The sequence below is a fragment of the Mytilus galloprovincialis genome, chromosome 4, assembly GCF_965363235.1.
Source record: "Mytilus galloprovincialis chromosome 4, xbMytGall1.hap1.1, whole genome shotgun sequence".
Lineage (NCBI taxonomy): Eukaryota > Metazoa > Mollusca > Bivalvia > Mytilida > Mytilidae > Mytilus > Mytilus galloprovincialis.
In genome coordinates, this window is record NC_134841.1 from 76,294,884 (window position 1) to 76,321,613 (window position 26,730).

The following is a 26,730-nucleotide window of genomic DNA, read 5'->3' on the forward strand; positions in this document are numbered from 1 at the left end:
TTATTTTCAAATATGGTGAACATTAACAATTGAAATATCCAAGGGAACATATATTACATTATTCATTGCCTTCCAGTCAGTTGCAGAACATACTCACTGAGACTGTGATATAAATTAGCCACCTGTTATAAAACAATCAAATAGGACAACAGAAGAAATTTGTGGTGCCCCTCCCCAACACCAACCTGAAGGGAAAAAAAACACGCACAACAAAAACAAAAAAACCTTTAGAGGAAAATTTAGCAGTGACAAAAGCAGTATAATTAGTTATATGAATATTTTTGTATATAACAAAGTGAAATTTCAGTATTAGTGACATAGATGTATTTAAAGTAGTAAACTAGAGAGGAAATAAGAACAAATATGTGTGTCAGCCACAAGGTCATATGGTGATCATGAAGATAGAGATAAACATTTGGTATACACAGTATATTCATTTATATATGTATATTTATATCGCATTTATTGCAATTGATTGTGGCTTAAAAATATGTTAATGTAGAAAGACTACTAATTTACTTGTTGAAGTAAGCTTTACACTGTTTGTATGACTACAGGGGTGGATCCTGCCATTTTAAAAAGGGGGGGTTCCAACCCCTGGACCCCCCCTTGATCCGCCAATGGACTATGTAAATTGTCAAAAGAAAAGAAAAGAAGAAAAAAAAACAAGTTTCGCATTTCATTTCGGATAGTCATGATAGTTGACCTTATTTTTTTTACCGTTATCTTTTTTAACCCCATTTGATTATCATGATTATATTGTTTCTTAAGTGTATGTGTATTTGAATGGCTTTTAAAATTTTGTTTAGTGTAATTGTTATTGGTAACATTTTATTCAAGTGTTTTAAATGCAGTAAACTAGTATACTTTGTATGATTAGATATGTGGATATAGGAAGATGTGGTATGAGTGCCAATGAGACAACTGACTCCATCCAAGTCACAATTTATAAAAAGTATCCATTTATTTCAAATGAATCCAAAAAAGGCATCAGTGGCTGAGTGTTATATGTTATAGAACTAATTAATGTACATGACACTGACGAGCCTGTCGAAGTTTGAATCTCACACCTTGTTGATTCCAATCTTAATTGACTAGGATTATAAATATACAGAGGGTTGTCAGTTTCTCTACCACTCTACCCCGGCACTCAGAATTCCTCAACTGTTGAATATAAACTGTGCCTCAAAAATAGCACAACAGTGCTGAAAGTGATGATAAATACCAACCAATCAATCTATCTATAATTGTTTTATCTGAAAAGCAATACTTTAAGAAACTTTCAAAAAGATGGTAATTCAATTCTTCCCAAACATACTAAATTGATGAAAAAGTTCAAAACCTAAATCCTTTCTTAATCTTAACATTAATTTTGTTTTCCAATTTTTGTTGGAAATAATTGAAGTGCCAAAGTTTTCTAATCTTAATGGGACATTTACCCCATATTTGAAGTTTTGATTTCACCTATTTAGAATCAACCTGTATATTTGGACTTTGGCACCATGTTGCATCATGTTGTTTACTCAAAGATAATACCACTAACATTTGTGTTTCTTCACAGATATTTCTGTGTTGTCAGAAAGGAATTCATGATATGTTCTATAAATACAAGCCACTGTACTGTCTCACCCACTCACTGTTATGTAATTATTTGGCTTATTATTGTGTTATTTATTTATATTAAAAGATTCAATGTACTCAATTGTTAGTACATTTGTACATGAATCTCAGAATAGGATTATTTTTTATCGGTTATATTTGATATCAAGGTTATGATGTTACCATATAATTAAAAGCTCTCATGATTTGTGATTTTCAGGAGGCTGCAAATAATTTTTATCTCCTCTTGATAGAGTTACAGAGGCCACACTTATTCATGCTGCAAGCTAGCTGGCTAACATTGCTGCAGCTTCTTCAAAAATTTGTTTAGGCCTGTGAAGGGGAACAACTCAATGATAAGTCAATGATATTTGGTATGAAATTGTATTAGCATTGGCACATCTCTTTTCCATGGGTAATTTATGTGTCACGGATGGATACCCCATAGCCTTTTCTATTTAGTTTGTCTACAACGAATTAACTAGAATATGAGTCAAGGTCAAAGGGAATTGCATGTATAGAAAATCCTTCACTTATTTCTTTTAACATTTATGGTACATATACTTTTATAAAGTGGGTGACAATCATGACAATAGGAATTTAGAAAAATAAATATCATTATACTGTTCCTATTTTGTGGCTATTATCTAGTATTTTCTATTGGTTCAGTAAATTAATTAGATATAAAACTAACTTTTTGTAGAGGGATAAACAAAAACAAGGGGAGATAATTGGAAACCTAGATGGGCCTCTTTTTATTTGGAACAATTCCAGATTGCACGACACTTGGACACTTGAATTCTCTGATGACAGGTGAAAAAAAAGAACACAATAAAAAAGAATACAAAGCATTAATTAACCATATTCTTTATATTTTTAGATTGAAGGATTTGTACGAGGATTCAAGTTATCCTCCTTGACTTATAAAAGAATCATGCAGCTTCTTCATGAAGAAATGAACAGTGGGTTGTCAAAGAAAACCAATCATATGGCAGATATAAAGATGTTCCCTACATTTGTACGGTCATTACCAGATGGAACAGGTAAACATAGTTTCTTAAAGGACATTTAGTTAGGACATGCATCATGTAGTCCTAAAAGTGGTTAAGTGTGCCTACTAAGGTGTTATTTCCCTTTGCTAAAATTCTAATGGAAGCATTACTTATTTTGAAAATGAACTTTTTGCACTGAACTGAAAAAAGATTCTTCTATGCATTGACAATCATTCTTAAAACAGAAAGATGAAATAACAACCTATTTATTTGATTTTAATTGAACGCTTTTTATTAAAATTTCAAAATCTGTCTTTGGAATAAATGAGTTGTTTTCACGCATCAAATCTTAATGAAGCCTTTTCACTAGATATAGAGTCCAGTCCAGTCCAGTAGAGTCATTCTGCACTTATAACCAGACTTTTATATATTTAGAGCTATTTAAAATGGAGCTAAAAGCAGTGCCAAGTGAAGGTTGTGACATTCTCTCTGCCACCAAATTTAGCAGTGTTTATATAACCAAAACAGGGCATAATAATGTTCAAACAACCAAAACAGCACAGTTGTCATTTAAATATGATTGATTGTTGATGCATATAATGTGTATAATGTGTGTTTTGAATGTCTGGGTAATATAATGTCAATGTCAGAGGTTAAATTAAAAAAATAATATGTAAAGAGGTGTTTATATCATATATCACATGTTATTTAAAGTTACTTTGGTATTGAATCTATACAAATTTATCTTGTGATTAAAACATGAGACCAAATGAGGTTTAATGATCAGGCCAAAATGAGATACATGTTTATAGTATTTCCCTACCAACCATAATTGTTTTATTTCTAAAAATGTCTGTTAATAAATGTATAAAACATTTATTAACAAAATACAGACTTAGCAATCACTGTTTAAGAATAGAAACTGGCAGACATGAACGAATTACCAATGTATGTGGTAAATATGAAATATTACCTCGACATGAGAGGATATGTTTATATTGTAATACAAATTGTATTGAAAATGAAATGCACTTTCTTCTGGAATGCCCTATTTACAATAACCTCAGAAGAGATATCACTGATTATATAAAAAAATACCCCAGTTTAGATAGTTTAAATATAAATGATCTTTTTTCATGGATCATGATTAATGAAGATAGCAGATTTCTATCTATTTTATGTGCATACCTGGATAAAGGCCTGCAACTAAGAAAATCAGAAAATTAGTTAGATACTCTAAAATATATCAAAATTATCTCCCCTTGACCACTGATCCTTTCTTCATGCATTTGAATTTCAATTATTATTTTATGTTTCTTTAATCACTCTGTAATGTTTATGTCATGTTGTAATTAATGTTATGCTCTTAATGGGCCCTTTAATTTGGAAAATAAAAATATTGTATTGTATTGTATTGTATTGTATTGTATTGTAGACCCCAAATTTCTAATTTGAGCTTTAAATTGTAACAAAGTTAAGGGCACATCAAGGTAAAAAGAAATTGAGCAATATAAGAACAAGCTCTCATAAACAACAATAAGAAAACCCTTAACATGCATGTATTTTTGTCTGGCCTCTTCAGACAGATATACATACTTTAACATGTTATACGTGTATATCCTTGTCAAGAAAATGTTATACAGAGACTTGTATTTCAAGGGATCTCAAACTGCGTTGTATTTTAATTAGTCAGTTATGCATATCATATAAATAAACTGTTTTAACTGTCTGTCATATAATTACACCTTTGTCTCTGTATGCAATGTTTATATAATATATATGAATATAAGTTAATGAACCTATTAATTTGTGATACTTAATTTTTTAAATTTCTATATTTTACTACAGTTTATTTACATTAATTCACTTCCTGGTTGAAATGACATCTTAATTCAGAGGAATTTATAAACATTATATTTGCATTTGATAATCCTCTGCAAGTGGTTTTGAATGATTTAATGAAATAGTCCTTTTCAAATTTAACTTTGAAATATTAAGACATTTTTATTGACCATATCAACTCGAAAACAAGGTTTAGAATATATTTAAATATTTCCATCATGTTTGTATGAATTATTATATGTGATTTGCTGAAAATAGAATATAAATGTATTAGTAAATTATAAATGAAATACAGCTTAAAAGGGCAATATCAAATGCTCCTGTCAGAGTTGTTGCCCTTATTATACCCCATGCATAGGATATAATTTTTGTATACCTTGTCAACTGTCTGACAGTCCTTTTTTTGTCTTCCCAACTTCTCTAAATCACACAACATGAATCTTGGAAGATATTAGCACATACTATGCATCAACAAAAACTATTATTCAATTGTTGTTTGAGGAGTTGTGTCTCTTTGATCATCAAATTTTGCAGATTTTTTCACAAAAATTCTTTAGAGTAAAAATAGATTTGAGTTATATACATTTCATTATTACTAACGATCAATTTTAGTCGTAAGATTTGTGTGAAAAAAATGGCTGGCCTAAATATACTGAAGCAACAGTTTGTCATTGGAACTCTTCTGAAACTACCTATGAGGTATGCCCTTAGAACTTAAAATTTTGGCTTAGATATACTACTGCAACAGTTTGTCAGCACAACTCCTAAAAACACACTACAGAATTTCAAGAAATTTTGTAGTTGATGAGGACAAGTGAGAAATTTATCACTTACAGAGGTAAATATTATGTAGGTCTCTTATTATTTTGAAATTTTAGTTTTATAAATTAGACAGATAAGGTTGTAGGTTTGGTAGATTTGAGATAAGTTTGCTGCATTAAATGCATCCCTCATGGAAAATTGGTGGCTGAATATTGTCTGAATTATTTCTGAATTCTATCTGAAAAATCGTCTGAATAGGTCTGAATGTTGTATTTGTGTCTATTTCTGAATATTGACTGGATTTCGGACTATTCAGCCAGTATTCAGAAACAGAAATATTCAGAAACTAAGAAATATTCAGAAAATTTATGGTTTAAATGATGCTGCATTAAGAAATATTCAGCCATTTTTTAAGACATATTCAGCAATATTCAGAAATCTTCAGCCAACATTCTTCCAATCTTCAGCCATACTAAGAAATATTCAGACATATTAAGAAATATTCAGACATATATTAAGAAATATTCAGACATTAAGAAATATTCATATATATTCAGAAATATTCATATATATATTCAGAAATATTCAACCATATTAAGAACTATTCAGACAAATTCATCCAATCTTCAGCCTTATTAAGACATATTCAGCCATAATAAGATAGCATGAAATGGAATCAAAACCCGATTGTAACTGATTTGATCTTCCAATTAAGCCCAAGGTTTATCACTTTTTCTAAGAAACACAAAATATAGTGAGTGCTTTGATCATAGATTGATCTGAATATATTCAAATATTTAAATAAATAACATTCTTAACATCCTATCCATGAAAAAAATGGCCTGCATGGTTTGCATAAGAATAAAAACAGTAACTATGGTCAGCTTAAACCTCACTCACAAACTGATTAACTAATATAAAAATTATGTGTCAGATATAAACTTCTCTTCCTTTCTGTAATTTAAAACTTGCTGTCTCTGTACTTCAAACTTGAATTGCTGAATAAAGGTATTAAAATGGAGTCTGCATAAAATCTGTTTCATATCATTGCTGGTAGCTCATATTTAATCCCCTAAAAGTACAAAAATATCCACAAAGAATCAATTGTTCTTGAGGTTATGAAGCAATAAATTCAATAGAAACATTATTGCATTATGCATTTGTACTGTATCTCAGTGGCGGATCCAGGGGGGGGTTCCGGGGGTGCGCACCCCCCCTTTATTTTTGCCGATCAATGCATTTGTATCGGGACATATGTTTTGCACCCCCCTTTGCCATGGGTGCCCTGGGTTAGCACCCCCCCTTTCGAAAATTCCTGCATCCGCCCCTGTATCTTACATTGGAAGCCTAAACTCAAATTAAGACCCCCCCCCTTTTTATCCCTTGAAGATAAAATTGGTGACTTATAGTTTTCACTAAGTTTGTTCACCCAATTTAATTTCTACATTTAATGTAGAAAGTGGTAGTGCATTTTTAAAGTTATTGACTGCAGATTAACCTAGTTACTATTTGTTTTATGAATGTGACAACAAATTTTGAACAATATATATATTCATTACATTAATTGTCTGCCAAAATTTTCTGATGTTTTCTCAGATTTAAATCCTAAATGTTTTATAATAGTGCCTCAACAAATTGCATTTTATAATAATTACAATTATCATATGTTCAATCAAAATACTTATCTGAAAACATTTGCGTTTGGATTCTCCATTTTGTTTATCCAGCGTAATCTTTGATGACGTATGCCAGTGCGTTTCAGTCAAGGTGTCAATCTCGCCCCATATCATATCGGCCCGAAATTGATTCGTCCCCGTAACGGTGTTTCAGTGAAACTTCTCAAAACATGCCGCCGGTCAGGTCACAAATTACGGCCGATTTGCAGGGTTTGCTGGTTAGTTGAAATTTAAAATTTCGAAGAGTAACTTCCCCTTAATATGGGTGTTTGAGAAATATTTAAAAATGTATTTGATCTATTCAAATATACGTTTTCCTTTGTGAATTTTAGTTTTGTGAATAATTTCTATTGTAAAATACTGCTACAACTTGTATTTCATCTTATTTATTTTTTTTATTTTGCAGGAATAAAAAATAAAAAACACCATACACTAACGATTTTTCCCTAATAATTATGTGAAATTTGTAAACAATGTAACACTGGAAATTGCCGGTAATCACTATTTGTAAAACATTGGGATAATGAAAATAAATTGACAAGCTGAACAGTACTCACAGTTTACTGTCTTTATGATACATAACAATGTTATTACTAATCAGTGATATTAAGATGACAAGGCCCGTTTTATGAGGTTGAATTATTATGATTTTAATTATTCAAATACGAAAATGACACTTGCGTAGTATCCGATTGAAAGGAATCATATGGTCAGTTTTGTAAGGTTAAGTGACCATTTAATGTACGGGTCTCCTTGATTTAGCCGGTATGGTGGGAGAACTGTATTTAGAGAAGTTTTAATGTATAAGAAACATGAATTCCTGGTGTTGCATTAAAAACATTTCCCCACTGAATGGTTATTTTATTGTCGGCTTTGCACCTTGCTGCAAAAGGTGTCAAAGCTAAAATTAAATAGCCTTTCAAAACATCATAATTATTTGGACTAGGTACAAATAAATTGTACTGATAATAACTGTTAGAATTTAATATAAGTACCTTTTCTACCAAAATTAATGCCCATGCACCAGTATATCCAATATCTTAATGATAATAAAGCAATACTGCTTTAATTTTCAAAAACACAATATTTTAAAGTGAACAAGTGTTTGTTCAGTTTTTCATCACTAAATGATCAAACTACTCATGAGTTTTTTATTATGTACACTTGGTTCTCCAAAGTATTTCATAGTTATATATCAATGGGTTTAAACTGATGACTGTAACTGCATTCACGGTCATCCCAAAATGTTAGATGAAAAATAGGGGGGATTATTATTACCCCGGGATCGGGTGTTTTTAAGCTCAGGATTTCGGGATTCACTCTTTCGGGATTAGGGAATTCTTTTTTGGGGATTTCGGGACGTCGGGATTATGGGATTTCGTTTTTTAAGTCCGGGATTTCGGGATTAGGACCCCTCCTATCCCACCTCAAAAATAAGGTCAGTAGCTATATTGCCTTGGGAAAACACTGTAAGATTCTTGCACTTTTATGTTGATGAGCCAAATGAAGGATTTCAAAATTTTTGTAATCAGGGAAATTAATTCTTGCTGTTATTTGTACATTTTCAAAATATTTTATTTTATGTAGTTTTGTTGGTGAAACTTATTCACATAACATTCAGACTTTTGAAGAATTATTTTTTATGTTTCCATTTATGTGTTAAAATTAAATAACTCAGTGTAATTCAGATCTATGACTTATTTCTAGTTTTCTGAATTTTGTCTAACTTCTGAATGATTTAGAAAACTTCAGACAATATTCATTTCTATGAGATTATAATTTACTTATTTCCAGTTTTCTGACTTTTGTCTGACATAACTTCTGAATGATTTTAAAAAATTCAGACAATATTCAGATCTATATATTAGAATTTACTTATTTCCAATTTTCTGAATTTTGTCTGACATAATATCTGAATGATTAAGAATAATTCAGACAATATTCAGATATTTAGGGGTGTTTTTAATTAATTTTTGGTTTCTGAATTGATCTTACTGCTGTTTCTTAATAATTCAGACAAATAAGACAGTATTCAGAAGTTCTGAATATGTCTGAAACTTTTTCTGACTAAATAAGAAGTATTCAGACAAAATTCAGAACTATAAGACAATATTCAGACACCATCAATAAACAGGTCAGACAGGATTCAGACACCTGATTTGTTCTAAGACACATTTCAGCCAAAATTCAGAAAATTTCAGTCACATTCAGCTAATATTCAGAAATTATGGTTCATGAGGGAATTGTAAGCATTTTTTTTGGTTGTTAAGAAGGAGAAACTTAAATAAAGAGAACCATTTATTTTCTGTCAATATACGTTTCACTGACGAAGTGTAGAACAAATACACAAATACGGTATTGTTAAATAAGTGTTTTGTCAACATTATATTTTATTGAGCGACATATTGGATAGACATTTTATGGGTTGAACTTTAAACCTTTTCTTTTTATTGGCAAGATAGAGTTTGAAAAGCAAGGCCAGATTTAGTGAATGAAACCTTTTTGTCAAAACATGAAAAAACTCGTGCACCAGTGTTAAAAGTTGAAGATAACATAGACAGACGATGAACTCAATTTAGGTCACAGTTAAGAAAGATATACACCAAGTAAATGAACTTAAATGTAAAACACCTTAACATTTATTACCCTCATCAAATTCAAATGTTCATATTATGAATTAATTGAAATCTATTGTCATTTGAAATTCATGTTTATAGATTTGAAGCCAAATCAATAAAAACTTTCCACTGCACATTAAGTTAAACAAATGAACTGTATGGATATTATCTTTTTATTTTCTTATATTGTTGAGAGCGCCTAAACTTGATCACCACAATCATGATGATTATGAATCTTAAAATTATTTTATAGTTATTCCACTTGTTTGGGAGGCAAAATGCTTGTTTGATCTTAAAATTTCTTTATTTGTAGGTTTAAAAATAAATCTGTTCCTTTTATAAATTTTATGGAGCAACCAATTTCCAATTCAGATGTTATCAGCAATATGCATTTGTCCTATTAAAAGACAGTTGGTCAGTAACCACAGTCAAGGTCATGACAATTGAACATTCAAAGGTCATGGTACTTGAAAAGATTTACTGTCAAGATTGCATAAACCTGTGCATTTTTATAACCCTAAGATTTCCAGCAATCATAATGTAACCTTCATCATATCTTTACCCAGTGTTAAAATTATATATATGCATGTTTTTCACGGTTCACATTTGAGGTCAGTTAGATGAAGTGAATTGTCATAATAGTTGTGAGTTAAGTGGATACATACATTTATGTATTGCTAGTGGTCAGTTAGGATAATGGTCAATATGTAGGTGTAGGTCAAGTATGTCAGACATGTGTTTGTATTTAGTAATATGGTAGTGTTTTGTAAGAAATAGCTTGGCCATCAACTAGGTCAAACTTAAGCTGTTAAAAAGGTACAATAACCACTTCAATTGGATCAAAAGATTTAAACTTGACCCTGATATTTAACCCTTCTTTTCAATATATTAATGTTATTTTGATCAAGTCAGTTATATTCCTTGATCAGATAAAATTGAGAATGGAAGTGGGGAATGTGTCAAAGAGACAACAACCCGACCATAGAGCAGAAAACATATTCTCACATGACTACATGTAAGAAGAAATAGATAAAATCTGCAGGTTCACAAATGATAATTGAACATTTGTATTGTTCATGAAATATTACTTTGTATTAGAGAACCAGTTTTCTGAATTAATAACAATTCTTGATGTTGGGTTTTAATTGCTTTCATTTGAAAACCAAATTTATATGGCCATAAAATATCTATGTAATTGAAATTTTTATGTAATATCTTTTATGCAACGTTAACCAAAACTTAATTGCTTGTCCCCAGGTTTAGAAATACAAACTGAGTTGAGAACAAAACAATATTTCAGCGTTTTTTAATACTTTTGAAATTGAAATGTTCTGAACAACAATATTTGATTTAGGATTTGAAGATTGAGTTTCTCTGTACTAAATCATTTCACCTGCTATTTAAATATAATCAATGATACCTCAATTGCTTACTGACTGAAAAAAAAGGGCATATATGGTGGCATTGTCAAAATAAGTTGCAATGTAATACAAACAACTTAAGTCCACCAAACACTACCAGAAGACTAAAGATTGAGTCTCACAAACCGCATTAAAAAAACATGTAAAAACTTATGATGGGCTAGGATGGTTTAGAAGTGGTTGAAAAAAAAATAATATCCCTGTTTTGTTAAGATTTTGAATAGTATTGCCAGACAATGCCTTGAAATATATTTTAAAGAATGATAGCTCAAAACAAAGATAAGATACTGATAGTTCTGGGAAAAAAAATTATAATCTAAAATTGTCTCTTTATTTTCTTTCAGAAAAAGGAAAATATTTAGCCCTTGATTTAGGTGGTACAAATTTCCGTGTATTGATGGTAGAATTGAATGGTAAAGATGTAGACATCCAAAGTAAAACATATTTAATACCTCAGAGAATCATGCTAGGAACTGGAACACAGGTATGTGTACTTTTAGATGTGTTACAAAATAACAAGTGTCAAATATATTATAATCAGGTTAATACATTATGTATTGCCTCAGACAAATGTCTTAAGTCTTATTACATGACAATAGGTGCAGTTAGGTTACTTCCAATCTTATTTTGTGAAAAATACAAGGCTAAGGGTTGGCTCCATCAGTATTAACCCATGTTTATCCATGTATGGCTATGAGTTATCCACATGCACATATGTATCTAAAGATAAAGTACCTGCAATGACAGTTTTAACAATATTATTTTTTTAATTTGAAAATCATCATTTTTGGAAAAAGTTACACAATTTTTTAATTTTTATACTATTCTAAGTAAGACTTATAACAACATACAAATTTATAATATTTTATTATTTATGTTATTCCAAGATTTGAATAACTAAATTTATCAAAATGTATTTACTGAATGCAAGTACTGAAGACTTACAATATTCATGGCTATAGATATAAGACTTGTTTTGACAAATGTAGGCCATTTAAAATCCAAAACAATAGATAATTATACTTTGGAACCAGTACTGATGCACTGACATAATGTATTGGCTTTTACTGAAAAGAGAAGGATCGTTAAGATTGAGCCAAGTAATCAATACAAGCTATTACAAATTTAAATTGCACATAGACACAGCATCAAAGATCAACTAAATTTCCCTCTGTTTAAATATACTTTGTTGTAGAAACGCAGGTACCAGTATTTTAAGAAATTTGTGCTAGTGTCCTATTGACATGCCAGCTTAAAGTTTTTTTATTCAACAGAAAGAAATATGATAAGTTAAATCCAATGGGCCATTTAATTTATATTCAGTTTGAGTACAGAGATACTGATTATACCTTTAAAGTTAATTACTAGTAAAGAATATGTGGGTTATTATCCAGTTTTAGGACATTTCCAGAGGATAAAATGCACATTTAAACAACTCTTGCATTTTCACCTTGTAATTTCAGAAATGAATGTAAATGCTACAATTTAGTAGTAGCAAAGCAACCTATGAAAAAGTTCAAAATTTTCTTTTCAACAGATATAGCATACCATATGAGGTGATTGATAGATTTATGGCTGCATAATGTCCAGCAGCAAATATCACATGCATATTCAGAATGAAATGTATTATTTTTTAGACAAGAAACTATGGTAATGTGTCCTCTGCCCTTCTATCAAACTACAATACAGAAAAAGATAAATAGCTGTTGTGTCTTTTTCAGCTGTTAGAGTAATTCATACTTCAAATTGCGATATTTAATTTACATATATTATTTATATTGCAGTTATTTGACCATATAGCAGACTGTATCTGTAAATTTGTCAATACACATGACATTATGGGAGAGAAGTTACCGTTGGGTTTTACATTTTCATTCCCATGTAAACAAGAAGGACTAGCTACGGCGAGACTGTCCAAGTGGACAAAAGGATTCAGATGTGAGGGTGTAGTGGGAGAGGACCTGTGTATCTTGTTACATGAAGCTTTAAAACGAAAAGGGGTAAGGATGACTGCTTAACCTCATTGCAATGTTGTTTTAGAACAAATATTCAAAAGACATTCTTTACAAAAAGATGGGATCCCAGTAAATTATTTGACAAATAATCTCATCATGCTGTTTAAGAGAAAAACAAAATTGGTAATATCAAGGGGGATCCAGTGTCTGACAGCAAATTTCATTTTAGTTATTTTTTGACAATCACAGTTTTGAACAAATTCTGAAATTGCAAAGAAGGTAATTTTACCTTGTAATATAAAGAACATTAATGAAAATATTATACTTTTTACCATTACATTTCTTTAGATATTTAATATATAAAATTTTATTGTGTAGACTTATGTCCAGATATTATTTATCTAAAGTATTTTATTAAAGAATTGAAGGAAGCTTTAAAATAACCCCCGAAAAAACCTAAAAAATAATTAGAAAATATTGACCATGGAAATTTAGAATAAGGATGCTAAGCATAATTTTTTTTTCAAATCGGAAAAAATTCTAAGCTCTTGGCTTTTGAATAGGAAGCCATTAAATTTTAAAGTAAACAATTAAAGTCCTTTGTAAACTATCCTTATACGTAAATTTCTGATAAATGTGTCTGGACTATATCAAAACAAATCATGATTGTAATCTTTGCACCTGAACTTTTAAAGACATATAGTACATGTATGAGGTTAATAAACTTCATGAACAACATGTTTGCATACTAAAAAATATATTTTTTTACCCAGTGAATAATATTTGTTCTACATGCAAGGTCATTAGGTAACATCACTCAAACTGTACTTCAAATTACACAAAAACAAAAATAGAAGATAAACAAATTGACCTACATCTATAAGTAAAGATGAATAAACAAGTGCATTTTTGTATTGCATATTTTTTGAGATTTTCCTTTGGGCAGTCAGGCAGATCTGTATTTATACCAAGAAAGCTTAGATTTTATATTTCATCAAATTAAATGTTAAAATACTATTTATTCAAACATCATGCTGACCCTGCTCAGGTTTTGGTAGAACAACTCCCAATGCATGATATTTGCAAGGTTATCAGATGGCATACATTTTTGTGTTTATATATGATAAATGTGTCAGAAAGATATGTGTATGCGTACTGTTATGGACGAATTAGAAGATAACATATTTGGTCCTGTAAAGATTTAAAAACCTATTCTTATATGGAAAATATCAAATAATGAAAAGTACTGGACTGTACAGTAGAATGCACAAGGCCAATTCCTCCAACAAAATATACATCCAAGACAAACATCTACGAAAAGACTTAATTTTAAGAGACATTTTTAGTGGAAGAAGACGTCAAGTCTTCTGAAGACTTAAGGGGCCGACCATTGGCTTTGAGTCTCCGTATGCCGCATTCATTTCGTGTATTACAATTTCAAAACAACTTAGATTCCTGACACCGATTTTTACACATGATTGGGCATCTGAATCATTTAATTTGTAAATTATGATTGTAAAACAATCACTATCGTAAATATGACCCTTTTATTTTTTATGTAAATTATTAGATTTCATCTCATCTACATGAACGTAATTTGTTTACTTGTAACAGGATGTTTTAACTGTAGATATTTGTATTACGCATGTGTGAATTTGGTATCGGTACAACTCGCCCTGTTTACAAGTTCGCCCTTGAAGTTACGAATTTGCAATCCTGCAGACAAGAAGATTTTATTTTTATATAAATAAAAAGGATATATAAAGTGTTATCTTTATTCATGGGTTTCCTTTGTCATGTGAATTAGATGCCCTTCGTAACATACATGTGAACCTCCCGTTTAGGAGAAAAAACTCCCGTGTATGAAATTTTTCAGACGCCATATTTGATCATTTCTTACTACTGTACGGGTGTAATTGACACCTGTGTTAAATTTTACCTGAACATCAAAGAAGATGTATAATTATATGGCTTCACTTGACAGCTTGGGTGTCAAACATACTGGTAATCAACGATGTTTACCTCCGGCTAACTGCCGTTGTGTTATCAAAACGATGTGTATTGGGAATATTGAAATACTTTTTTGTTACTTCCCTTTGTTTTATCCTGTTTTCAGTTATTTTGCTTTTAAAAATGTAAATGGTAAAAAGACTATAAATGATTAATATTTTAATCAAATAATCATAAAAGGATGTTAATTAAATGAATTTAAATGATTTTGGACAAATAAAAAAATTAAAATTTATAAATTATTTTATTAATTTAGACCTCCTTTCAAGGATTAAATTGAAGTTTATATATTAAATTTGTTTAGTTAGATGGCAACATACAATATGTGCAACTAGGCTAATAGTCTAGCTTCTGCTAGCTTCATGTATAATTTTTCTACCGATTTAATATATAACTAGAATTATGCAAACAGACTTAAGGAAAAGGCATGTAAGTCATGTAAGTTCATACAAATATGACACTTTTTCTAGACAATCCAGATCTTGCAAAATACATCGCTAAAAATTGTAACCTTTAATTTTGTTGTTGTGCAGTAAAAACCCATATGGGAACTTTCAAAAGTTGGCAGGTATGTAACAAGTCTTACTATTTTTATGCTCCATTTATGGGCAATATGTTTTCTAGTCTGTCCGTCCGTCCTGCTTCTGGTTATAAAGTTTATGGTCGAGGTAGTTTTTGATGAAGTTGAAATCCAATCAACTTGAAACTTAGTACACATGTGTTCCTCTTGATATGATCTTCTTAATTACTGCCAAATTAAAGATTTTACCTAATTTCCATAGTCAACTGAACATAGAAAATGATTGTACGGATGGGAAATCCATGTACTTATGACCTTTTCTTGTTTGAAGAAAAAAAATACATTTTAACGATAATGGAACAAAGCAGCCTGGGTAAGTGGGGCTGCTTTTATGGTAATTCAAGTTACCTTTTATTCACCTTCTTCCACTTCAGAGCTATCAGCTCTTTGATTGTAATTGATTGAAGGATGATGATTGCTAAAAATTTTGTGATGCAATCTGTGCTTATTTTTATGAGCCCTACATTTAAAGGACTTTTTTGGCATTGTATTAGCATAATAGACAGAATATAATCGCTTAGTAAGTTTGTACTGCTAAGTGCTACAGTTATTTACACAATTGACTTGACAGCACATGCTGGTCCTTGTCATTCACTTACAGCAGGACCATGGTGTCGAAGTGTTCTAAGTGTTTTATCTACTGTATCATTAGCTTGTCAAAACTGTGCTGGTCCGTTTCAAACTTTGTATGTGGAATGTGTTTGACTCACATCTTAAGGATGTTTGCTGCTCAGTTTCAAAATAAATAACTTTTTATAAAACTAGTATATATTGACAGGGGATTCATTGAGGATCCAAAAAAGCTAAAAAAAAAATATAGGGGTCAATGTGCTTGTTTCGAGATATAAGCCATCAGAATTTTGGCGGGAAAATGTTCTCTCTTGATTTTTCATAGCTTTATCATTGACCAGTTAAAGTTCTCAAAAACTATTAAGAAATAAATAAAATTTTATAAAACTTTGACAAACGGCTTATATCATACATGTAAAAGATTTATGAAAAGAAAAATGGAGGTTCATGGGCAAAAATTTTTTAAGGCATTCAAATGGATAAAACCAGAGGATTTCGAAAATCTGACAAACATTCCAAAACATGACAAGCAAACATCCTTAAGTGACATAAAAATTGCCTAATTTCCTGATGCAGGTTGGAGGTTCTCTCAAGCCACCCTGGCTGCTCTACCAACTGGCTAAGTGTAAAATAAGTTCCTATGTGATTCCATTGTCTAATTTATAGAAGTACATTTTGTACAAAGCCCTTTCAAGGCTATCATACAAAACAATGCTTTAAGTGTTTTGTATCATTTACAATTGATATCACTAGCAGAGTCACTAGCAATGTCTTCTAATGGACAAACAAACATCAAGTGTTTGTATCCTTGGCAACATTTGCAATCATTGTGTTTTTCTGTAATAGTACTAAACATTAAGATGTTTGTTAGTATGGAAAAATACATTAATAGCAACACTTTGCTATATACAGAATATAAATGAAACATCTCTTTATTTGTCTAGATTTAAATTCTATTTTGCGTTCTTATCTGGAAAAAAATGACGTCATTGATGCAATTATACCATAAAATACCTTATGGCGAAATCTTTTATGAACTCTTAGTTCTAAGATGCGTTGATTTTTAATTGTCGTATAAAGAGACCGGAGATTAAACTCTCTTTTGCTATGATTCTGTCTTGTCATTATTAATGACATTTTCCCGTCTTCTTCTGTTTTATGTTGTTATTGCTTTAAAAGAAAATTAAAAAAGCTAATAGAACATTTAGTTTGAGGAGGCAGATCATGTTTTGGTAAACATCAAGTCAATAACTTTTGTCATATTTTATATTTCGTATTCATAACAATGATTATACAACAGCTTGGGTTTTGCTAGTTAAAATGAATATTGAAATCAATATGGAAAAGATTAACTTGTATGATTTATATCTACATGATTATAATAATGAACTCTGGTATATAAATGATGTATTTATAGCTAGGACCTTACAAAAGTTCAGCTGTTCTAAATATTTTCAGGAATTTTTGTCTGTCCTTCCATAAAACTAGCCTCTAACAAACATGTTTCACCCAATCACATTCTTCATGTGCCTTTCTTTAGTTAGGAGTCTGTAATTCAGTGGTATATGTTTATTTATTTGTTTTTCCTTTATAAGAAGATTTGGCATGAGTGCAAATGAGACAACTCTCCAAATAAAGTTTATAATTGATTTACATATATACATGTATCAGTGATTAAGGTTTATGTACCCTTCTGTAGCCATTTTTGTACGAATTTTTCAAACCTCAATTGTATCAAAACTAAAGATATAATAAATAATAGAGATAGCCCATTTAGTACATGTTCCAAGGGGAAACTTGATGGAAATCATAATTTTTTACTGTTTCATTGCATTTGATAGAAAAAGAGGACTTTGTGGCAAATAAATCAAGATTTTTATAGAAAATCCACAGCCTTTAATATAGAGATTTTTGTTATAAAATTTGAAACATAAATTACTCACTTGATTTTCTATGATGTGCTAGTGTTTATTTTTTACAAAAAGTTCTAAGTAACCTGTAAATTCCAAAACACCTCGTGCTGAGTCACTGAAGTCGAGCGCACCCTAAAAGGTGTACTTGATTTTGGCCATATTTATACTTGTCTTAACCAATAACTACATTTATCAACTTGTTTTAAGGAAATCAATGCTAGCACTGCATGCAATGCTCCTATATCTATCAGTCACCAAATTGCCAAATATGAGAGTACAAGGATAAAGGCTGTGGATTTTCTATAAAAATCTTGATTTATTTGCCACAAAGTCCTCTTTTTCTATTAAATGCAATGGAACAGTAAAAAATAATGCTTTGCATCAAGTTTCCCCTTGGAATATGTACAAAATGGCCTATCTCTATTATTCATTATAGCTGTAGTTTTGATACAATTTAAGTTTGAAAAATTCGTACAAAAATGGCTACAGAAGGGTACATAAACCTTAAGACATAAATATGAAAATAGAAATAAAAATGTTTAGTTTAGAATAAAATTACATTTTAAGAATACTGCAATATCTAAGAGAGCTATAGAGTTATTTTAAAAGCAATGATAAAATTGAGACAATAGGTTAGCTTATTATGATTTTCACCTATACATCAAATCCTTCTTCAAAAATTGCTTGCCTCAGGTCTCAGAGTTGACTTATGTGAAAGTTCAAAGAAGATTGATATTACAAAAAAAAGGTTTTCAAATGAATACAATTCCATAACATAAAATTTGTAAATTAGTCCTAGGTATTAAAAACAGACTCATCATAAAATTGAAATTAGCATAAATGCACTTTTATGTTGACAAGGTCATATTTTCCTAAGATTTTATAGATAAACTTTAAATTATTGAAATAGTAATATCAGATCATGAATAAAATTTTCAGAAATATAATAAAACTGCATAGATTAGAATTCTGTTACACAACTGTGTTTTATTGCTGTTTGTTGCATATAAGTTTTACTTATTATATCAGTGCACATGTTTGTAATTAACCTAGAAACACAAATTCTATGCTATTTTAGACCATAGACATTTTTCGGTCTGTCAACATTCTTAAACAAAGACATGCAATAAATGTTTCTGGTATCAAAAGTGATTTGCTTGCAAATGCATTTATTTATTTTTTTTATAATTATTGAAGAGTTTGAAATTTATACAAGTAACCTAGGCCTCTAATGTTGTTTTTCTTGAAATTTTGAACAATTCTTTAGAAAAATACTTGAAAGGTTTATCTTTGATCTGTCTATACAGATAAGTAATGTGTTAAAAGTCATATTTAGCAATATCAAAGAAACACATTAAACTTTTTTAACTTTATTTTTAGAGTTGCCTTCAAGTACAAACATTAAAAATGAAACATTTTATTCCTTATTTTAAAGATTAAAAGGGAAAGTCTACTTCTCTCCATTGACAGACTTACTCTATTTTGTATTCCTAATATCATCTGTACATTTATTATTGTGAATTATTCTTAAAGAAAATGTGGCACATTTGATTGTGTCCCATAACCTAACATATTATTTTGAAGGTCCTTGGTAAGTCTTAATGAAAAATAACTTGTGTCATAAATGTCAAAAACTGTACAAGTTTTCATTATATATATGTGTAGTGTTAACCTTTGTATATATATATTTAGTTTATAACAGAAGAGATAATTTGTTCAACACATTAATTTTTCAGTAGCCATTTAGGTCAATTCTAATTTTGTAGTTTCAGAAATGGTCTATTTGCATATATTACAATATCAGATACTAGCCATATTTATTTCAAACTTTTTTTTCTCATCAAAATTCACCAAAACAAATTAACCTTTATAACATTATATCATCTAACAGTTTATGGACCTTGGTGGCTGGTTCTCTGTTATACAACTTTTAGTCCTAATGGCTTTATTGTGGAGGCCTTTTGTTATTGACAGAGAAACGAGGAGTACCTGGAGAGAACCACTAACCTTAAGCATAAAAAGCACAAACACATCTTTTTACAAGGGGGATACTTAAGCCACATGCCCATGGAGGCTCCACTTAAGCTGTTCAGGATAACCCCTCCTAAAAAAAAACCAAATACCTACAGTATGTCAAGGAAAGGGAAACAAAGAAAAAGATATTTTAGAGATATTATAATGATAGTAGAAACATATCTCATTATTTTAACATGATTGTATTTTATTTCAGAATATTGATGTTGAAGTGGTTGCTATTATAAATGATGCTGTCGGTACACTGATGTCAACGGCTCACAGTGATAGAAACTGTGAAATAGGGTTAATCTTAGGAACTGGTTGTAATGCATGTTACATGGAAAATTTAGAACATGTTGGATTATGGGATGATGAAATCAGGAATCCAAAACAGGTAGATATATATTTATATGAGGAGATGTCAAAATAAGCATCAAGTTTTTTTGGTAAATTAAAATGTCTTTTTATTTGACAAATTGTTTAAAAAAATGTTAAATATTTTTCAAAACTTTTAGTTTAAAGAAGAAATTTTCATTGGAATTGAATATATAAATTTATTCTCATACTTTCATGAATCTTATACTTAAGTATTCTCTGAATCTATTCAAGTTAGGTAAAAAGAAACTTTTTTTCTTTTTAATCTAAATCTAACAATTGTTAATTAGAAAAAAATTGAAGAGAAACAAATGTTTGTCTAATATATTGGATGAGAATTTTTAATTTATTACTTTATAAGGTATTAAATGAGAAACAATGACAATTTCTTTACAAAATACTGGTATTAAGTGAATTTTTATAAATTTCTGCAGGTGATAGTTAACACTGAATGGGGAGCATTTGGTGATAACGGCTGCTTGGATTTTATAAGAACAGAATATGATAGAGAATTGGATACATTTTCTATAAACCCTGGAAAACAAATGTAAGTTGGAAAGTTAGAAAATGAACCAGAACAAAATAGATTCTCGTGAACTCACTCCTATACAACATTTAAGAAAACTCTCTGGATTTTTCAGTTATTTCACAGGAAATTTAGATTTTGCCTGAGCCCCTAATGTATGCCTTCTGGAAAGGGGACCTTAAAAGCAGTTTTTTTTTTTCGGATATGATGCCTTCAAATACATTATTGTTTTGACTTTTCAAACTCTTTCATTGTACTTTTCTCTTATGGATTTTATTTCTTAAGTATGTGTTGTTTGTTTATAAAATAGTGTCATAAGTTTTCAATGCACTATTATGTACCGTAATTTTAGTATTATTTTTTGTTAGAAAACAAGTTACTGGTACTCATGTTTTCTAGTTCAAGAGTTTCATCTAATTTCATTTTACAAACAAGAGAATTTATTTAAGACAGATTTTTTCTCTCTTGATTTTTGACTTTTCTTTATTTATATAAATTGAATGAGATGTTGATTAACAATTTTTAAAAGACGGTATCAACATCAGAACAAAAGTTTTTAAAGAAAAAATAATGTCTGTAGGTCACAAGGTATTGTGCCGTTTCTTTTAAACTGTCATTCAACTTCTTAAACTTAAAATTTAATCATGTTATGAACATGATACTTCATGTAGTCATGTGTTCATGTAATGGTGTCACTAAGAAGAAATTATCATGATGGTTAGCCCTTCACAGAGGACAAAAATGAAAATTGATATAAATCCCTTTTACAGAGGACGAAAATGAAATTTGATATAAATTATTCAATAGTATTTTAAACTGTGACGATACTAATGCAGTTATAAATAGGTTTACAGGCTAAAAACTCAAATCATAATTGTATTATCAAAGTTTTTATACGACCGCAAAAATTGAAAATTTTTTGGTCGTATATTGGTATCATGTTGGCGTCGTCGTCTGCGTCGTCTTCGTCCGAAAACTTTTAGTTTTCGCACTCTAACTTTAGTAAAAGTAAATAGAAATCTATGAAATTTTAACACAAGGTTTATGACCACAAAAGGAAGGTTGGGATTGATTTTGGGAGTTTTGGTCCCAACATTTTAGGAATTAGGGGCCAAAAAGGGCCCAGATAAGCATTTTCTTGGTTTTCGCACAATAACTTTAGTTTCAAAAAGGGCCCAAATAAACATTTTCTTGGTTTTCGCACAATAACTTTAGTTTAAGTAAATAGAAATCTATGAAATTTTGACACAAGGTTTATGACCACAAAAGGAAGGTTGGGATTGACTTTGGGAGTTTTGGTCCCAACAGTTTAGGAATTAGGGGTCAAAAAAGTATAAGTAAATAGAAATCAATGAAATTTAAACACAAGGTTTATGACCACAAAAGGAAGGTTGGGATTGATTTTGGGAGTTGAGGTCCGAGCAGTTTAGGAATTAGGGGCCAAAAAGGGGCCCAAATAAGCATTATTCTTCGTTTTCGCACCATAACTTTAGTATAAGTGAATAGAAATCTATGAAATTTAAACAAAAGGTTTATGACCATAAAAGGAAGGTTGGGTTTGATTTTGGGAGTTTTGGTCCCAACAGTTTAGTAATAAGGGGCCCAAAGGGTCTAAAATTGAACTTTGTTTGATTTCATCAAAAATTGAATAATTGGGATTCTTTGATATGCCGAATCTAACTGTGTATGTAGATTCTTAATTTTTGGTCCTGTTTTCAAATTGGTCTTCATTAAAGTCCAAAGGGTCCAAAATTAAACTAAGTTTGATTTTAACAAAAATTGAATTCTTGGGCTTTTTTGATATGCTGAATCTAAACATGTACTTAGATTTTTGATTATGGGCCCAGTTTTCAAGTTGGTTGAAATCAGGATCCAAAATTATTATATTAAGTATTGTGCAATAGCAAGAAATTTTCAATTGCACAGTATTCAGCAATAGCAAGAAATCTTCAATTGCACAGTATTATGCAATAGCAAGAAATTTTCAATTGCACAGTATTGCACAATAGCAAGAAATATTTAATTGCACAGTATTGTGCAATAGCAAATATTTTCAATTGCACAGTATTGCGCAATAGCAAGAAATATCTAATCGCACAATATTGTGCAATAGCAAGAAATTTTCAATTGGAGTTATCTTTCTTTGTCCAGAATAGTAGTTGAATCAACTTAAATCATTGTTTTATACAATATACAATGTATATTCACTTTTACTACCAACTGATAGATTAAAACAATCTTTACCATTCAGTGATAACAAGCACTTTATTTTACATTTTAATATTTTATGATCTATTTAAATGAGTAGTTATTGTTGCAAACTCCATTAGAAATTTGATTTGAGATGAGTTTTGGAAAAAGGGAAAGGAGGATGTGAAAAAAAAATGAGGATGGGGGGTTAAATCTTTCTCATTTCAGATTTCATAAATAGAAAGACAATTTCTTCAAACATTTTTTGAGAGGATTAATATTCAACAGCATAGTGAATTGCTCAAAGGCAAAAAAAATATTTTAAGTTCATTAGACCACATTCATTCTGTGTCAGAAACCTATGCTGTGTCAACTATTTAATCACAATCCAAATTTAGAGCTGAATCCCGCTTGAATGTTGTGTCCATACTTGCCCCAACCGTTCAGGGTTCAACCTCTACGGTCGTATAAAGCTGCGCCCTGCGGAGCATCTGGTTATTATTGTTTACTTTTGCATTATGATAAGCAGATTTTTGGAAAACTGTAGGGGTTTATGACCTTAGTTTAAGGTTTCTTGTGAAGATACAGATAGCCTGTAGTATTGCTTCTATTCACTTTGTGCCTTTGTCAAATTAATATATTCTTTGTGCTATATCATTCTTAGTTTGTAGACATCTTCTTTCTTATTGAAATAAATCAGTCCATAAATATTTATTTTGATTCAGACTCCCAATATTAATGCAAAAGTTTATAAAAAAGAAGCTTCTTTTTATCTTATTATGTAAATTGATAGGTTTCACAAAAATTAAAAGCTGAATTTTAAAATTTTAATTGCTTTGTTTGTTTACACCATTTCCCGAAATTGAAATAACTTATTCTCACAATTTTGTCCATTGTACATATGTAATAATAAATGCATCCAAAAAATTTCTGATCCTACAGTATTATATCCTTTTATTGACTCTACTATTAACAATTAACATTATAGATTGGAAAAGATGATCTCTGGGATGTACATGGGAGAGATTGTACGTCTAGTGTTAGAAAGGTTGACAATGGAAGGTTTATTATTCAGTGGTGTGGATCGGGAATGTGAATTGTTTGTACGAGGACGGTTTTACACAAAATATGTGTCAGAAATAGAGAGGTAAATAAACTCATCATAGATACCAGGATTAAATTAATATATACGCCAGACGCGCGTTTCGTCTATAATATTCATTTAATCTTTATCTTGACTCTTAAAGAACACACTGACACTGACACAAAGTACACAAGAAAATTTTGAAATAAAGCACAACAGAAAAAGTGTTTAAAGGGGAGATAATTCGTGTTGGATTTTACAACAGTTGAAATATAGTTTAAACAATATTTTATTTAGAAAACAAATAAATAAAAATGCACAGTACAACAATGCAATGGGTTGGAATTCAAGTGACAAATCACTTATTCAAATTCTTCCTCTAATTTTAAATGAATTCATTACCTCAGATTTACTAAAATTGTTTTTATTTTTTCAGTGATCATGATGAATTCTTCCGTAATACTAAACAAGCATTAGATGAGTTAGGATTAGAAGGATACAGTTCAGAAGATTGTAAAATTGTAAAATATGTGTGTACCTTAATCTCTGCAAGGGCTGCCTTCCTGTCAGCAGCTGGTACGTATTATAAGTTACCGGTAATCTATATGATATGTCTTGCGCAAAAATTAAAAAAAAAAATTCAACAAAGCACTCCGCTATTTAAAGCACAACTCAAGTTGACAATGGCAATTTACTGAAGACAAACAATGAAAGTATTCATTACCAAATCACATATCATTTTCTTAGTTTTAGATGATAGATGACATTAAATGCAAGATTTAAGTGTTTAATACACAGTCATTATTTTTTTTCTCATGAAAGAGAGATAACTCTGTTTTTTAAAGAAAATTTATAAGAAGGCATATAGACCTATTGTTGGACTTAAAGCAATGACATAATAGATCTATTCTTTTTCTAGGTCTTGCAACTTTGATCAACAAGATCAACAAACCCAATATGACAATTGCCGTTGATGGCTCGCTTTACAGATTTCATCCCCGATTCCATAATCTCATGTGTCTTAAAATGAAAGAACTTGTAAAACCAGGATTGAAGGTAATATTGATAGATACTGCTTTATTTGTACAAATAGGATCTATTTATAATGATTGTACAAACAGGATCTATTTATAACGATTGTACAAACAGGATCTATTTATAATGATTGTACAAACAGGATCTATTTATAACGATTGTACAAACAGGATCTATTTATAATGACAACAAATAATGAAACATCAAAAATTCAAAACAAAATCATGATTACTGAAGAGATTAATTATAGTTTCTTTAATGTTAAGTCTCAAAAAATATTTCATAAATTTCTGGAACAAAAAAACTTAAACAGTAGATACAATAGACAAGGATGAAATAGAAATAGATATAGAAGACATTTGTGTCAAAATAAAATTATTTTGTGGTCTTGTTTCAACATTTTCTTAAAAGATCCAGCATAAGTCCAATTTACCTAAAGAAATTGGATATTAATTTAGATGATATGGATAAAGCATTCAGTCTCTTACTTTTGTGGATAAAGCATTCAGTCTCTTACTTTTGTGGATAAAGCATTCAGTCTCTTACTTTTATGGATAAAGCATTGAGTCTCTTACTTTTGTGATTTTAAGATATTGAAGGAATAGACTAAATTACACATTTTCTATGATCTGTTTCCATTTTGTTTTGTACTTTCTATTGTTTCTATTCCCTGTGATATAACATTTACAAGAGTTTTTTTCCAAAATCACAAAAAAACACTGCACAAAATTTTACAAAATTACAGTATTCCACAATGGCTAAAATCCGCAGCAGCAGGATACATTTAATTAAAAGTTTATTTTATTTTCAGTTCCAGTTACAGTTATCTCATGATGGTAGTGGTAAAGGTGCTGCACTGGTGGCAGCAGTGGCCACACGACTGCGAGACAGTAAAGAAATTTCAGTTGATTGCTGATTCTGTCCATCACAAATATGATTTTGACAATGTGATATTAAAAAGCATTTCTGTTGATTGTATGGTGCATATGTTTGTTTTTGTTAGCAAGGTGTTATGAATGAAAAACATTGGTCATGTTAAATTAATTTTTATATTTCAATCCCTGTAATTTTGCTAAAAGACATACTTTTATAGGAAAACTGGATATATTCTAGTTTTAGTATTTTGTTTTTTGTTCCTTTAACTAAAGCAGAGAATTAAATTGCTGGATAAGCTTAAATATTAGGTTTGGGATTGAAATTGAAATTTTACTTTAGTGTGACCTCAGTAAGGAGAGGGTAATAGAGAGAGAGAGAGAGAGAGAGAGAGAGAGAGAGAGAGAGAGAGAGAGAGAGAGAGAGAGAGAGAGAGAGAAAAGGAGAGTGAAATTATGAAACATCCAGTTTTGATGAATGAAAAGTTATGTATGCATTTAAAGCTTGAATAATGCTATTGTGTGAATGTACTGTGTTCAAGATACTCAAATATTGTTAAATTGTTTTGTTAAAGCTAGAATTTCTAGAATGAGTTGTTGACTTTTTTTCAGGTGTATGAGAATTGTCTTATATTGTGTGAAGCCTTTTAAACCAAAGTTCTAGGAAAATAACAGTATTTCATTCAAAATTTTC

The 26,730-nt window shown here is 30.2% G+C and overlaps 1 protein-coding gene across 3 annotated transcripts in view; it reads left to right on the plus strand.

The window, feature by feature from the left end:
* The window catches only part of LOC143072979 (hexokinase type 2-like), a 44,442-nt gene extending 18,024 nt beyond the window's left edge, over nucleotides 1-26,418 (plus strand). For all 3 annotated transcript variants that reach the window (XM_076248178.1, XM_076248176.1, XM_076248175.1), the window contains exons 2-10: nucleotides 2,480-2,642; nucleotides 11,255-11,394; nucleotides 12,695-12,910; nucleotides 20,169-20,348; nucleotides 20,764-20,876; nucleotides 24,034-24,192; nucleotides 24,566-24,705; nucleotides 25,049-25,185; nucleotides 25,976-26,418. In XM_076248178.1, the coding sequence (XP_076104293.1) occupies nucleotides 2,534-2,642; nucleotides 11,255-11,394; nucleotides 12,695-12,910; nucleotides 20,169-20,348; nucleotides 20,764-20,876; nucleotides 24,034-24,192; nucleotides 24,566-24,705; nucleotides 25,049-25,185; nucleotides 25,976-26,080 (1,299 nt within the window). In that variant the 5' untranslated portion in view covers nucleotides 2,480-2,533 and the 3' untranslated portion in view covers nucleotides 26,081-26,418. The remainder of the gene's footprint in view (nucleotides 1-2,479; nucleotides 2,643-11,254; nucleotides 11,395-12,694; nucleotides 12,911-20,168; nucleotides 20,349-20,763; nucleotides 20,877-24,033; nucleotides 24,193-24,565; nucleotides 24,706-25,048; nucleotides 25,186-25,975) is intronic.
* The last annotated feature ends 312 nt before the right edge of the window (nucleotides 26,419-26,730 follow it).